This window comes from Coregonus clupeaformis, chromosome 13 (genome assembly GCF_020615455.1).
Source record: "Coregonus clupeaformis isolate EN_2021a chromosome 13, ASM2061545v1, whole genome shotgun sequence".
Classification (NCBI taxonomy): domain Eukaryota; kingdom Metazoa; phylum Chordata; class Actinopteri; order Salmoniformes; family Salmonidae; genus Coregonus; species Coregonus clupeaformis.
The window spans coordinates 13,738,530-13,755,511 of NC_059204.1; the positions used below are offsets into that span (position 1 = coordinate 13,738,530).

The 16,982-nt window shown below is 41.2% G+C and overlaps 1 protein-coding gene across 1 annotated transcript in view; it reads left to right on the top strand.

Annotated features, from left to right (window-relative positions):
* LOC121579322 (protein turtle homolog B-like) overlaps positions 1 to 16,982 on the top strand; it is a 222,095-nt gene that overhangs the window by 106,257 nt on the left and 98,856 nt on the right. Inside the window, exon 4 of the mRNA XM_041893813.2 lies at positions 9,000 to 9,151. Within this exon, the coding sequence (XP_041749747.1) occupies positions 9,000 to 9,151 (152 nt within the window). The remainder of the gene's footprint in view (positions 1 to 8,999; positions 9,152 to 16,982) is intronic.

A 16,982-nucleotide genomic window follows, 5' to 3' on the forward strand; every position in this document is an offset into this window, starting at 1 on the left:
TGCTCTGCTCGGCTCTAATTACTCTGCCAGCTGCGCTGCATTACCCACTAACCTCTCCCAGTATTTAAGGCCCTGTCTTTCAGCTCTCCGGTGTCAGATCGTCTGCAAAGCTCACACCCGGAACCTGTTTGCTCGCGCTTCTGGCTCACCCTGGTTTTGTGACCCCGGACCTGCCTGTTTTTTTGGATACTCTTCTGCCTCAGGAGATCCAGACCTGCTTCTGCCATTACGACTCCTGACTACTCTTCAATCCCGGTAACTCTGACCAGCCTTCTGCCTTGCTACTACGTATTTTGGATTTCCCTTGTACTGTACTGCTGCCTGGTTTCATTCCGCCCCGTTGTGTCTGTGTTTCCTCCCCCCCCCCCAGGACTTCTGGACCACCAACCACCGGCGTCATCGGACGCATCGCTGCCACTGGGGGGAGGCACAGACCCAGCACATCGGACGGGATAACCCCTGGAGCCTTCACTCACTCCCTACATCCCTTTCCCCTTAAGTTTAAATAAACTTTCTGGTGTGACGCAATTGTGGTCCTCTTGTCGTCTGTCTGAACCGTGACAAAATGGTGTTTTCCAGGCCTGGAAAAGTTTTGGAAAATGATAAAATCTGATTCTGATAATGTCATTTATTTAGACCCAGTTTTGAAATATTGTATCAAGCAAATAAAAATCAACTTACTGTATCAGCCAGGATCGGAATTACACTTTAGCACAAAACGCGCATCACCTGCATGTGTGCGAGATGAGTGGGCCATTGCTCAAGGAGACTAATATCTAGGTAGCCAATTCAAAATATATCTTGTACCCCGTAGTTAAATGTTAAGCTATTATACAGTGCATTCGGAAAGTATTCAGACCCCTTCACTTTTTCCACATTTTGTTAAGTTATAGCCTTATTCTAAAATGGATAAAATTATTTTTTTCCCTCATCAATCTACACACAATACCCCATAATGACAAAGCAAAAACAGGTTTTTAGCATTTTTGGCAAATGTATTAAAACAAAAAAACAGAAATACAGTACCTTATTTACATAAGTATTTAGACCCTTTGCTATGAGACTCGAAATTGAGCTCAGATGCATCCTATTTCCATTGATCATCCTTGAGATGTTTCTACAACTTGATTGGAGAGCCATGAGGTCGAAGGAATTGTCCGTAGAGCTCTGAGACAGGATTGTGTCGAGGCACAGATCTGGGGAAGGGTACCAAAACATTTCTGCAGCATTGAAGGTCCCCAAGAACACAGTGGCCTCCGTCATTTTGGAAACACCAAGACTCTTCCTAGAGCTGGCCGCCCAGCCAAACTGAGCAATCGGGGCAGAAGGGCCTTGGTCAGCGAGGTGACCAAGAACCCAATGGTCATTCCGACAGAGCTCCAGAGTTCCTTTGTGGAGATGGGAGAACCTTCCAGAAGGACAACCATCTCTGCAGCACTCCACTAATCAGGCCTTTATGGTAGAGTGGCCAGATGGAAGCCACTCCTCAGTAAAAGGCACATGACAGCCCGCTTGGAGTTTGCCAAAAGGCTCCTAAAAGACTCTCAGACCATGAGAAACAAGATTAGGTAAATCTACTGAAGAAAATTTGTGGGCTTGCTTCAGCTGAATAAAAAGATTTGTAGCCTACCATAGCCATTTGATCTTTGATATATTAAATGAGTGAATTATTTCAAAAGGCATAAAACTTATTTGGTTGTAATGTTGCAATGTTATACACCAAGGGTGATCAACCGTCCTCCAGGAGAGCTAATGGGTGTGCAGGTTTTTATTTCAGTCCCCCTCTAAGAAAACACATTTTAGAAATTAGCTGGTCAACCGGACCTTGATAAACTGGCTCTGATGTGTTTGAGCGGAGCTTGATCAAAAGCCTGCATACCCAGTAGATCTCCAGACTGAGTGTTGACCACATGTGTTATATACAGTTGCCTAACAGGTATTCTACATTGTGGGGGGTTAAGTGCCTTGTTCAATGACAGGATATGGTACATGGGATCAGAGAGCAGCCTCCCAGTGTCAATACCACATTGCACTTACTTTTTTTATACGTACATAGAGACGCCGCTAACGGTTGGTCATAGAAATTTGGTTAAAAGTCATGGAGAACTCATGGAAAAGTCAGGAAATTCCATCTGTCAAAATGTGTATGAACCCTGGAAAGAGTGCTTTGTCTCTCCCCAGCTTTCAGATGTAGCTTTAGAGAAGAACTAGAAGGAGAAGAGGGAGAATGAGCTCTTAGAAAGCCCCTCGCTGTGCTTGGATCAGGCCTTATAACTCCTCTACCAGAATACTATTTTAGTAGAAGCTCCAGGTGCTGTGTGGGGCCCGATGCCTAGCCAGGACCCACTAACACATGTGCACGCATCCGCACCAAAGGAGCTCCTTCCACAAATGGGGCTTTGATTCCTACCAGCTGCCCAGCCCTAGATGGTAAAGCCTGCTATGGGCCAGGCTATAAAACTAGCTGTTATCCTGCTAGGCCAGACAATAAAGCTGTCCTTTATAGTCCCATTTAAAACCATTTGGAGGATTCAGAGTACTAGTTCTGTTGTTTGGCCGGATGTAGTGTCTGTTGCATTGATTAATTTACACAAGTTTTTAATTGATTAATTTAAAACTGGCAAGATTTTAAAGGTATTTGAAAACAGGATCCACTTTCAAATATTGCTCCATGGTATAATACTACTACTGTACTACTAGTGCTACTACTAATACTACTACTACTACTACTTACAACTATTTGTTTACTACTAATAACACTTTTTCATGTGGAGGTGTATTAACGCAAAAGGCATCAGACTATTTAAAAGGTGCACTTTGAAATACTGCCACGTCCATTAGCGAAAGCGTTTAATTCCCACGTTGGCCACCTCCGGTGGCCTCCAGTTTATTTTTAGGGTCCTAGATGCAGCCGTAGCTACTGCATATGGATGCACTGTACATGTTTATGTCTAATCGAGCTCATCTCTCTCTCTCTCTCCCTCTCTCCCTCGCTCCCTCTCTTCCTCTCTTCCCCTCTCTCTCTGCCCTCGCTCTCTCCTCTCGCTCTCTTTCCTCTCTCTCTCTCTCTGATGTCTTGCTCACTTTTCTCTCTTCCACTCATCCACCTGACGCCACTAGTGCAATACTGTCAAAAATAACCATTGAAGGAGCGACAGAGAGAACAGGAGAGAGGCAGAAAGAAAAGAGAGAGGCTATGAACAGCAGCAATTAGCAAGACACGTTCCTGTCTCAAGTGGCTGTGTTGTGGTTGCTGACCTGATGTGACACAGAAAAGGAGGAAAGGGAGAAAGAAGGATAAGAATTGTAATAGCTTCAGGTTTGGCCATACTAGTGCACCACTACTTCGGTACCTGAGATGTGGATACTGACCTGCACTAACACACCTGATCCAACTAATCAACTGCTCATTGAATTTAGACTTGAATAGGTGAGGTAGTGCTGGACTGAAACAAAAACCTGCACGCACCATAGTCCACTGCCCACCTCTGCACTATAACACCAGTTGTAGCTAAGGGGTAAAGCCAAGGTGTTTTTCCAAAACCTTTGTATGCAGCAGGCTAGTGGAGATACAGAGAGCCAGTGGATGGACAGATGCTGTGCGCTCTTAATTGCCTGCTTTATTAGCGCCTGGCCAGGTGCTGTTGGTTGTATTAGAACATGAGGCACGAGTCCCGCGGGGACAGTGGGATCCAAATGATGCAATGTAATTGAGCTCTGTCTGGATAATACTATAGCTAGTATATGTGATACTACAGCTACCTTGGTTGTTGCCTGCCTAAAGCATAAGTTAGTCATTCACAGATGTGTAATCTTTGTAACACTGTGTTGACGGTGGTGGCAGAATGTTATGATTCCCACACAATATTGAGGTAAAATGGGCAGTAATTACCTAGAGTCCATCTTCCCATGCTTTTTTGTCCTTTTGCTAAGCCCTCATGGCATCCGTTTTGGCTCTGATACCATCATGCCTGACAGTTACCACATGGTACGTCTAAAAGAGTAGAGTCAAAGCCAGGTGAAGGTTTCAGCACATGCATTGTTATTTTTTTATTTTTTCATTTTTTTATTTTTTTGAGGGGGGGTGGATCAGCTTAATATTGCAGATAGATTGTATCTTCTATCAATGTAATTGTCTGCATCACTTCCAATCCCCCATGTTTTATATATATATACTCCCCTTTATTTATTATTACTTTTCAACCCCGCCATCCTTTCCCTACTTGGAGTAAATTAGTGAACAACAATGCCCAGGCCTCTACTTCCGGTCTATACTTACTATCTACACCTTATGGACACAGTTAATTTTACAATAATTCTATTATATATATATATATATTTTTTTTTTTGCTCCTGAACTTCTTCTACTCTCAACCTCTCCGATCATTTTCATGATGTCCATCCGGTTTGCTTCTATATGCCATATCTTTCTAACTGTGCTCTTTCCCAAAAGCTCCCAACATACAACCTATATACTTATTATGGACACAGTATGCTTACATTATTAGCTATCTTTGTTATTATTTGTTGTTATTTGTTATTAGTCCCATCCTTCAACTCTATTCAATACCTCCCATCTATCTCTTAACACCATCCATATAGGATTTCTATTTGCCATATATATTTCAACCGTACTGTGATGTTTTACAAAAGTTCTGAACCTTTCTATTCTCATTGCTTCTACAGATTGTGAATTAAAAATAAACATTGTTGCTAAAAGTATTATTATATTATTGATCGATCGACTATGACTTTTCAGATCACCCAGTAGTGCTATCTGCAAGGTTAGCTCCAGGTAAATATTGCAATCCTTTAGCCATTCCTGGACCTGTGTCCAAAAAAAAGCTACAAATGGACAGAACCAAAACAAATGATCTAATGATTCTGTCTCTTCACAGCAAAATCTGCAGAGCTGGGAAGATTGTATCCCCCATATAAATAACATTCTATTGGTGGCAAGAATTTTATATAATAATTTAAATTGAAAGATTCTAATTTTTGAATCCGGTGTCGTTTTGCGTGTCAGTTCATAAACACTATGCCATGGGATCGGTACGTCAAAAATCTCTTCCCAACTATTTTGCAATCTATATGGGACGGCTGTCAATCCTTTGGTCCTTAAGTGAAACTGATATACTTTTTTATTTATCACAGTTTTCCTTAACCAATTATGTTCTTTAATGCAAGGCTGACAGACAAGTTCCTTACTTTCTCCCCCTTCCACTTTCCTCTTCCGCTTTTGCGGTAAGGCTGCAATTATTTGGTTGTAATTTTGGGTAGAGCAGACATTTCCATATGTGTTTGTTAGCTGCATGTGCAACATAACTCCACCAGTCCTACCGATGATATAATTTACGAAGATTATACCTTTTTTAAACATTCTGTCAAAAAATAAAGTTTTTTTGTCAATTAGTATATTTGAATTTAACCACAATATTTGTTGCATTATTTGTTCTGTCGTTTCTGGAGGATTAAATTGAAATTGCAACCAACTTTCTATGGCTTGTTTTAGAAATAGTGATATTTGGGAGATTGTTTCCTTTTCAAATAACTGCAAATGAGTTGTTGTAATCTGAATAAAGGGAAAAAGGCCTTTCTTGAACATTGGGTGAGACAATCTTACTAATTTGCTTGAGAACCAGTTCGGATTTAAGTATAACTTTTGTATGACTGAAGCCTTTAGTGATAGGTCTAATGCTTTAATATTTAATAATTTCTGTCCTCCGAATTCATATTCATTATATAAATATGCCCTTTTAATTTTGTCTGGCTTGCCGTTCCAAATAAAATTGAATATTTTTTTCTCATATAATTTAAAAAACTGTTCGCTAGGCGTAGGCAAGACCATAAGCAAATAGGTAAACTGGGATAATATTAAAAAGTTAATCAGGGTGATTTTTCCACAAATTGACAGGTATTTTCCTTTCCATGGTAGTAAGATCTTATCTATTTTAGCTAACTTTCTATTAAAATGTATTGAAGTGAGATCATTTATCTCCTTTGGGATATGTATTCCGAGTACATCCACATCACCATCAGACCATTTTATTGGTAAACTACATGGTAATGTAAAAATTGTATTTTTTAGTGATCCAATACGTAATATAGTACATTTGTCATAATTTGGTTGTAATCCAGAGAGGTTAGAAAATGTATCTAGATCCTCTATGAGGCTGTGGAGGGATTCTAGTTGTGGATTTAAAAGAAAACATGAATCATCAGCGTACAATGACACCTTTGTTTTTAAGCCCTGGATTTCTAATCCTCTGATATTATTATTGGATCTGATTTTAATAGCTAACATCTCGATGGCCACAATAAATAGATATGCCGATAGTGGATAACCTTGTTTCACTCCTCTTGACAGTTTAAAACTTTCGGAGAAATAGCCATTATTTACTATTTTACACCTAGGGTTACTATACATGATTTTGACCGATTTTATAAGAGATTCTCCAAAATTGAAATGCTCCAGGCATTTATATATAAACCCCAGTCAAACTTTATCAAATGCCTTTTCGAAGTCTGCTATGAATAGCAGGCCTGGTTTCCCATATTTTCCATAGTGTTCTATTGTTTCCAATACTTGCCTTATATTATCTCCAATGTATCTTCCATGTAAAAAACCTGTCTGATTAGAATGAATAATATCCGACAATACCTTTTTAATTCTATGCGCTATACATTTTGCTAGGATTTTTGCATCACAACACTGAAGTGTAAGGGACCTCCAATTTTGTAAATGGACTGGATCTTTATATTTTCCACTTGTATCCTGTTTCAGTAATAATGAGATCAGACCTTCTTCTTGAGTGTCAGATAATCTACCATTTACATAGGAGTGGTTAAAACATGCTAATAACGGTCCTCTTAGTATATCAAAAAAGGTTTGGTATACCTCGACTGGTATGCCATCCAACCCTGGAGTTTTCCCAGACTTAAAGTATTTAATTGCATCCAGAAGTTCCTCCTCTGTAATTTCACCTTCACATGAGTCTTTCTGTGTGGCTGTTAATTTGACATTATCAATAGAAAAAATATCTCTACAATTAGCTTCAGTTAGAGGAGATGGAGGCGACTGAAAAGAAAACATATGCTTAAAGTACTTTGTTTCTTCCTTCAAAATATAATTTGGTGAATTATGGGTGACTTCGTCAATTGTAACCAGTTCCATTAAGTTGTTTTTGGTAGCATTCCTATGTTGAAAATTAAAAAATAATTTTGTGCATTTTCCCCCATATTCCATCCAGTTTGCTTCATTTTTATAATATATTACACTTGATCTTTCTTGAATAAGTTTCTCCATTTCTTTTTGTTTTTCCTCTAATTAGCACATGCATTATTGGACTAAGGTGTTGACTAGTGTCAGGCCCTGAAGTACACTACATTCAATCCCATAGAGGTAGCCTCTCGTCTAGTGATCACTGCAGTCTTTCTGTAGGAGAGTGCAGTACACTTTGTGACTGTTTTTCTGTAAATATTTAACTATGTTTGAGGCCCCAGATATTTTCGGGACAATCTTAACTTTTCCCCCAATAAGAGATTTGAAAGTCTGAAATAAAATGTAACCAATTACTGAAATAAAATCTGTCACTAATTACTGTTCCAAAAGGACACAGACAGGTGAGGAAATTTCAAACTTATTTTCCCATTATCTTTTCCTATTGTAAACGATGAGCTAGATCAAAGGCGCATGTGGAGGAGGCATACAAGATAATGTGGATGAAGAAGGAAATGCATTGCTTTACAATGACCATCAGGGTGTACACTTTCCATGCATACTTTTGGTGACTTGACCTAAATTGCATACACTATGAATATGATCATAGCTCATGATTTATGAGGGGGGGGATTCTTATGACATTGCCAGCAGTAAGATTTGAGTTCAATTTCCAAAAAGACAAGAACTGTATCTTTCAAACGGTATGTCACATTCTATTTTCGGACAACAAAAAAACGGTTGGTCAAACTCGCCGGACCCGGTACCAGGCCAAAAACAACCACTCGGAGTTTAACAGGTTTAAAGGTCTTGATTGTTTCATTCATACATGAGATTATTTAAATATGTAATTCAAATCCCCAAACTTTTATAGCACTATATAATGCACCAGTTAGCATTTTGGCATGTGTTTCAGGATTCGAACATAAAATATCATTTATAAAGCAAACATTATTCCTTAGGTCTTGCACAGCAAATACATCAATAGTTTAAGCATGTATTGTAGAACAGTGATTAAAATATTGTTGCATAAAATTGACAAAGAAATCTATCTTTAGGGGGATAGCCATCAGTGACGGAGTTGACAAGCCACTGACAGAGTTGACAACATATATTCGAAAACAGACACATTTTCCCCTCTAAAAATAAAAACTCAGTACAAACATTTGTAAAATATGGAAAATTATGGAGTTGACCAAATCTCCGGGCACATTTTTCAGGAATCATAGCTTTGAGATAAATATTATTTAAAGTCACAGAAGGCTATTGCAAGAAACTGCATAAGATCCCATCTTTTTATGAGAGTTTGAAATTGGGATCCTTTGTTCATGTGGGAGTAATGATTAATAAATGGTGTGCAAACTGTTTGTAAATGCCTTTATAAATGATTTATTACTAAACGTTAATATAAAATGTTACCAGGGTTCAGGCTATTACGTTAAATACAGGCGATATTTTGGTCCAAGCTTCAATTTCAATTAATTTATTTGCCATTTGCAGGTATTAACAGTAATGTATACAATGGAAATGTTTGTTGGAGCTTACTCACATAGTACAGTACATACACATATACAGTAAAAAGATCATAAAACACTACTACGATGTATTCATTACTTGTGTGTGGTAATGATTACATCGTCCAAGCAAAGTCTGTAAATATTCACTTGATTTTGCGCCTCTCCCAGCAACACATCTAACATTGGAAGATTAGAGATATTTCCCTTTTGATATTTGGAAATAACATTTCTCTCACCATTTATTTTTATTGTCCTCTTTACAGCTCCCCCCAATTTCACGGACACGCCGCCACTGTACGTTGAGGCCAAGGAAGGCGGCAGCATCACCCTGAGCTGCGTTGCTTCCGGCAACCCCAAGCCCTCCATCAACTGGCTCCGGGAGGGCGAGCCCGTGGAGGACAGCAACAAGTACAAGGTAGGACCCCCACGTCACCACTTCCTGTGTTTGCCCCACCTACTAGATATTCACGTGATGATGGCCCAATGAAGTCTATAAGTAGTTCTACTAAGCTCAGTTGGGAGGACCATGCTAGAAAGGACAACATTGGCTACATCATCCAAACTGTTGCGCAAGTGCAGGAGCGGTTCGCGTTATATGTGGCAATAATGTTAGAAGATAGATTACTGGTAAACATTACATTTGACCTGCCCCATCTGTTGTCTACTCTATGGCTCTATTCATGGGATTGCATAGTCTGCTAGTTATCTGGAGACTTTCTATCCCATTCCATTCCATTTACAACTGGCCATGCATTAATTTCAGATAGAAATGGTATCTGGCTTTTTCGAGCATTAGGGAGTTTTGCGTCGTATTCACAGTATCAAATCAAATTTGATTTGTCACATGCTTCATAAACAACAGGTGTAGACTAACAGTGAAATGCTTCCTTACAGGCCCTTCCCAACAATGCAGAGAGAGGAATAGACAAATAATCTAAAAATAATAACACAAGGAATAAATACACAATGAGTAACGATAACTTGGCTATATACACGGGGTACCAGTACCAAGTTGATGTGCAGGTGTACGAGGTAATTGAGGTAGAGACTGAATGTACTGTATAGGTAGGGTAGAGTGACTAGGCAACAGGATAGATAATAAGCAGTAGCAGCAGCGAATGTGATGAGTCAAAAGAGTTAGTGCAAAAGGGGGTCAATGCAGATAGTCCAGGTAGCTATTTGGTTAACTATTTAGCAGTGTTATGGCTTGGGGGTAGAAGCTGTTCAGGGTCCTGTTGATTCCAGACTTGGTGCATCGGTACCGCTTGCCATTCGGTAGCAGAGAGAAGTCTTTGAAATTATTTAGGGCCTTCCTCTGACACCGCCTGGCATAGAGGCCCTTCATGGCAGGGAGCTCGGCCCCAGTGATGTACCTTGCCGTACACACTACCCTCTGTACCGCTTTGCGGTCGGATGCCAAACAGTTGCCATACCAAGCAATGATGCAGCCAGTCAAGATGCTCTCAATGGTGCAGCTGTAGAACTTTGAGGATCTGAGGGCCCATGCCAAGTCTTCATGACTGTGTTGGTGTGTGTGGACAATATGAATTCCTTAGTGATATGGACACCGAGGTTCTTGAAGCTCTCGACCCGCTCCACTAAAGCCCCATCGATGTGGATGGGGGCGTGCTCGGCCCTCCGTTTCCTGTAGTCCACGATCAGCTCCTTTGTCTTGCTGATGTTGAGGGAGAGGTTTTTGTCCTGGCACTACACTGCCTCTCTATAGGCTGTCTCATTGTCGTCGGTGATCAGGCCTACCACTGTCGTGTTGTCAGCAAACTAAATGATGGTGTTGGAGTCGTGCGCATATTATGTGGTAAATGTGCAGTGATTGGTTGAAATTGTGAGCCCTCTTTTTGTACTGCGGTGATGGGTCATTTTTATGCAATAACATTTAGATGATTTGACTGTTTTTTGCGGAAATAGTGCAGTGATTGGTCAAATGTGCAAGCCCTCGCATAATTTGTGGGGAATTGTTGATTTAGCAAAACATTTAACAATCACGGAATACTGGAGGAACTGTAACTACATGACACTGTAGCAGGCATCGCCGAATGTGTCAGTGTTATGTAACATTAAGTTTGAAGTGTAAATGATGAGAAAATGGACTTTGCCCTCCCTGGCGCTGCATCAGATATGTATCAGGGTGGAGAGCTGAACGAATTAACACTGGTTTGTGACAGATGATCATACAGTGTTTGTTCTATTGACTTTTGAGGGAGAGGAGTGGAGGAGTGCTCTTGTGTGGGTGTGTTTGTGTGTCTGTGTGTTTGTGTGTCTGAGTGTTTGTGTGTGAGTGTGTGTGTGTTCTTTTCAGCTGCTATCCATCTCCTCCTCTCCCTGAGACACATACACACACACACAGAGAAAAGAGAAAGAGAGTAAAAGTGTGTTTGTGTGTGAGAGCACGAGAGAGAGAGAGAGAGAGAGAGAGAGAGAGAGAGAGAGAGAGAGAGAGAGAGAGAGAGAGAGAGAGAGAGAGAGAGAGAGAGAACGGGGGGAAATTGAGGCGTGGGTAATCTGGCCTTTATTTCCCGCTCTGTCCTTGTACCAGCAGCTCCACTTTGATCTGAAAACCCCAGAACATCAAGTGATGATCACACTGGACTGGTGCAAGCAAAGTATCCAACACCTATTGCTTACACGCATTTGCACACACTTCCCAGTTGTAAGACCCCCAGGGCTACATAGCCATCCTCCCTTTCCACTCTTTCATCCTCTTTTTCCATTTCATCCACCCTTCTGTGCCAAATTACTTACACCCACCACCCATCCAATCCTGTCAGATTTACAGTACCACAAAGTGCCTTGTGGTAGTGTGCAAGCCATGGGGTCGTTTTGGAATGGGGCAACATTGTATTAAAAGAGTATAAGTCAAAGACTAGGGAGCCAGGTGGGGGTTGAAGCTGACCCAGCTATACATGAAATGCTCACACCTGATTGGATAATCCTATAGATCCTACAGTGAGGGAAAAAAGTATTTGATCCCCTGCTGATTTTGTACATTTGCCCACTGACAAAGAAATGATCAGTCTATAATTTTAATGGTAGGTTTATTTGAACAGTGAGAGACAGAATAACCCCCAAAAAATCCAGAAAAACGCATGTCAAAAACGTTATAAATTGATTTGCATTTTAATGAGGGAAATAAGTATTTGACCCCTCTGCAAAACATGACTCAGTACTTGGTGGCAAAACCCTTGTTGGCAATCTCAGAGGTCAGACGTTTCTTGTAGTTGGCCACCAGGTTTGCACACATCTCAGGAGGGATTTTGTTCCACTCCTCTTTGCAGATCTTCTCCAAGTCATTAAGGTTTCCAGCCTGACGTTTGGTAACTCGAACCTTCAGCTCCCTCCACAGCTTTTCTATGGGATTAAGGTCTGGAGACTGGCTAGGCCACTCCAGGACCTTAATGTGCTTCTTCTTGAGCCACTCCTTTGTTGCCTTGGCCGTGTGTTTTGGGTCATTGTCATGCTGGAATACCCATCCACGACCCATTTTCAATGCCCTGGCTGAGGGAAGGAGGTTCTCACCCAAGATTTGACGGTACATGGCCCCGTCCATCGTCCCTTTGATGCGGTGTGAAGTTGTCCTGTCCCCTTAGCAGACAAAGCATAATGTTTCCACCTCCATGTTTGATGGTGGGGATGGTGTTCTTGGGGTCATAGGCAGCATTCCTCCTCCTCCAAACACGGCGAGTTGAGTTGATGCCAAAGAGCTCAATTTTGGTCTCATCTGACCACAACACTTTCACCCAGTTCTCCTCTGAATCATTCAGATGTTCATTGGCAAACTTCAGACGGCCCTGTATATGTGCTTTCTTGAGCAGGGGGACCTTGCGGGCACTGCAGGATTTCAGTCCTTCACGGCATAGTGTGTTACCAATTGTTTTCTTGGTGACTATGGTCCCAGCTGCCTTGGGATCATTGACAAGATCCTCCCGAGTAGTTCTGGGCTGATTCCTCACCGTTCTCATGATCATTGCAACTCCACGAGGTGAGATCTTGCATGGAGCCCCAGGCCGAGGGAGATTGACAGTTATTTTGTGTTTCTTCCATTTGCGAATAATCGCACCAACTGTTGTCACCTTCTCTCCAAGCTGTTTGGCGATGATCTTGTAGCCCATTCCAGCCTTGTGTAGGTCTACCATCTTGTCCCTGACATCCTTAGAGAGCTCTTTGGTCTTGGCCATGGTGGAGAGTTTGGAATCTGATTGATTGATTGCTTCTGTGGACAGGTGTCTTTTATACAGGTAACAAACTGAGATTAGGAGCACTCCCTTTAAGAGTGTGCTCCTAATCTCAGCTTGTTACCTGTATAAAAGACACCTGGGAGCCAGAAATCTTTCTGATTGAGAGGGGGTCAAATACTTATTTCCCTCATTAAAATGCAAATAAATTTATAAAAATTTTGACATGCATTTTTCTGGATTTTTTTGTTGTTATTCTGTCTCTCACTGTTCAAATAAACCTACCATTAAAATGATAGACTGAGCATTTCTTTGTCAGTGGGCAAACGTACAAAATCAGCAGGGGATCAAATACTTTTTTCCCTCACTGTATATACAGTCGCTAGAGAAAGTCTACACACCCCTGCACAGTTGTCACATTTTGCTGCCTTAAAACTACAGTACATCTAAAAAGGAATTAAACTGAAACATTTTCCTACTGACCCACAACCTACTTCACATTTTCAAAGTGAAAGAAAAATGATGGTCCAGTCTCAGTCATGACTTACACAACCAGTCAAAAGTTTGGACACAGCTACTCATTCAATGGTTTTTCTTTATTTTTTACTATTTTCTACATTGTAGAATAATAGTGAAGACATCAAAACTATGAAATAACACATATGTAATCATGTAGTAAACAAAAAAGTGTTAAACAAATCAAAATATATTTTATATTTGAGATTCTTCAAATTGCCACCCTTTGCCGGTGTTTGGAGGATATATTGGCACGGGTGTTGTTAGGCCCGAGACAAAGTCAAGGGCCGGCAAACCGTGCCAATATATCCTCCAAACACCGGCTTCGAGGGCATTCTAACTTTTATACAACGGGTTACCAACATATTCAAATAATGATTGACATATTTTAATTAAAAATATTATTTTGGTGAATTTATTCATACTATTTTATCCTTCCACAAGATATAGTCCCGACACAAATCTAGGGTTGCTATGTATTTGTCACATGCACCGAGTACAACAGGTGTAGACCTTACCGTGAAATGCTTACAAGCCCTTAACCAACAATGCAGAAAGCTTAAATTCTTGTTAATCTAACTGCACTGTCCAATTTACAGTAGCTATTACTGTGAAAAAAATACCATGGTGTTGTTTGAGGAGAGTGCACAACAACAAAAAACTTATCACGGCAACTGGTTTGATACATTCACCTCTGAAGGTAAATAATGTACTTACATTCAGTAATCTTGCTCGGATTTGTCATCCTAAGGGTCCCAGAGATTAAATGTAGCATAGTTTTGTTTGATAAAATCCATTCTTATATTCAAATGTATGAACTGGGTCCTACAGTTTGAACCCCTGCTGTCTCTGGCTCCACACCCACCCCGCCCGGCCATCTAGATGTGTGAAAGTTAGTGTATAAGCTAATGATCCATCATGTATGACATTCCTGGGAGTGTGTAAACGTACATTTTGTATTACCATATAATTTTTGTATGTTCTCTATAGTTATGTACTTGAAAATGTATCAATTGACCAATTCGGCACATTTGGGCAGACTTGATACAAAATAGTCCAGTTTTGCAATGCTTCACTGGATCAATCTGACACTTTGCACACACACTGCTTCCATCTAGTTGCCAAAATCTAAATTGCGCCTAAACTGCAATATTATAGTGTGGCCTTTCTCTTGCATTTCAAAGATGATGGAACAAAAAAAATAATAGAAAACGCATGTTTTTTTGTTTGTATTATCTTTTAGCAGATCTAATGTGTTATATTCTCCAACATTAATTTCACATTTCCACAAACTTCAGTGTTTCCTTTCAAATGGTATCAAGAATATGCATATCCTTGCTTCAGGTCCTGAGATACAGGCAGTCATTTTAGGCGAAAATTGAAAAAAAGGGTAAAAAAAAAGGGTCAGATCCTTAAGAGGTACTCTCACGACTTCTCTTACTCTGTCTCTTGTTTTATGTCCACCATAAAGTGAGGCAGCTGGAAGATAGTGTCATCCTTGAATCCCCTCAGCTCCAGTGTCTTTGTTGAATTTTGCATGTCAGCCATTACAAGATGTTCTTAAAGGAACATCCAGTATTCTCTGTAATCAAGGACAATGAGCCTATGATTATCAGGTCATGCATTCACTCAATTTCACTGGCAGGTAAAATTGTACACTCATTCCAAATCATTGAGGACGCAAAATATGTTTTAATGTTTAGCTTTGGGTAACAGCTAGTTTCTGTGGGTGTGTCAGAACCTCTCAGACAGTTTATAATCCAATCAAAATAAAGCCAGTAATTGATTGACTCCTGTCTGAATGATGATTGGCTCTCACGCCTGCGAATTACACCAAGTGAAGCAATGCAACAGTACACTCCTCTTGAAAACCCATTAGAACACTCCTATTGAAAACCTATGAGAATACCCTATTTATGGGGACATTCAACTTTGCAGGTCAGCCTCGCAGGTCAGTGTTAAGACTAACGGTGCCCCTCCAAATTTGAATGGAGCATTTTAAGTCCTCAACAGACACGCCTGCGCACGCACGCACCCACACACAAACACTTTTTGTCTTCGAGGGCCCGGTGTCTCCTGTTTTTTATCCTCACCTTAATTAGGGGCTGATTTGGAGCTGAGAACAGACACAGCGTGGAATTGAGACTCAACTTTTAAGGTAGAAAAACTTCTGACAAACTTCAATCTGAGGGTGATTACCCAGGTGAACTATTTTTGCTATCCAGAAATGATTTCATATGGAGAGCAAGACCACTGTACTTGGCCTTTAATTGGTCCGTTAGATATGGGGGAGAATGTGAGAATCAATGACTCTGGCTCTATTGAGTGAATGACTTTGTAAAAATCACTGTCTATACATAACACAAATAACTGTGAGATTGACTGAACATTAGCTTTCTGCTCAGGTTGTGTGTGGCACCACTATGGAAGTAGTGCAGTGTGACGTGATCTCCTCCACGTTGTTTCTTGTCAAGTCGTGTCCCATCCTGTCTCCTGGGGAACGAGAGAGAGAGGATTCATTTCTCACAGTGACAGCACTATGTGGCAGCCGTGGTTTATGTAGTGCTTGAGTAATGTGTCATTTACAGTCTTTCTGTTATAGGCTGTATGTGTCAGTTCTACTATATTTATCCCACAAGGGGCTAGGCAAGTAGTGCTAATTGGTACATTCATAAACATACATGTATACATATAAAACGATAACGCTAATAGTTACACTCATAAGAAATTATGTATTATATGATGTATTGATAAAACTGGTTAAATGCCCAGTCCAGTGGTTATTCCCAGCAAATATGACACCATTGGCCCCATGTGAGTATTCGGTGGGCAAGGTGGGCACGGGCTAGCCCACACCAGCCCAACACAGGCTAGCCCACACCAATCCCACATCAGTCCAAAACAGGCTAGCCCACACCAGCTCAACACAGGCTAGCCCACACCAATCCCACATCAGCCCACAGGGGCTAGCCTACACCAGCCCAACACAGGCTAGCCCACACCAGCCCAACACGGACCAGCCCACTCCAAGCCCAATGGGCTAGCCCACACCAAACCCACACCAGCCCAACACAGGCTAGCCTACACCAGAGCAACACAGGCTAGCCAACAAAAGCCCAACATGGGCCAGCCCACACCAGCCCAACACAGGATAGCCCACGCCAGCCCAAGACGGGAAAGCCCACACCAAGTCCAACACAGGCTAGCCGACACCAAGCTCAACACGGCCTAGCCCACTCCAAGCTCACACCAGCCCAACACGGGCCAGCCCACATGAAGCTCATACTAGCCCGACACGGGCTAGCCTACAACATCCCAACACAAGCTAGCCCACACCAGCCCAACACGGGCCAGCCCACAACAAGCCCAGCATGGACTAGCCCACACCAAGTCCAGCTAGAGGCGGGGGCTCATTTAGAATATTTTGTCCATAGACTGCTTACAGGGTAAGGAAACCAATATGTCATTTTGATGAACTATCCCTTAAAGTGTTCTGTTGTATAATGCCAATTTTTTCTTTATCTTGTACACTGCCAATGA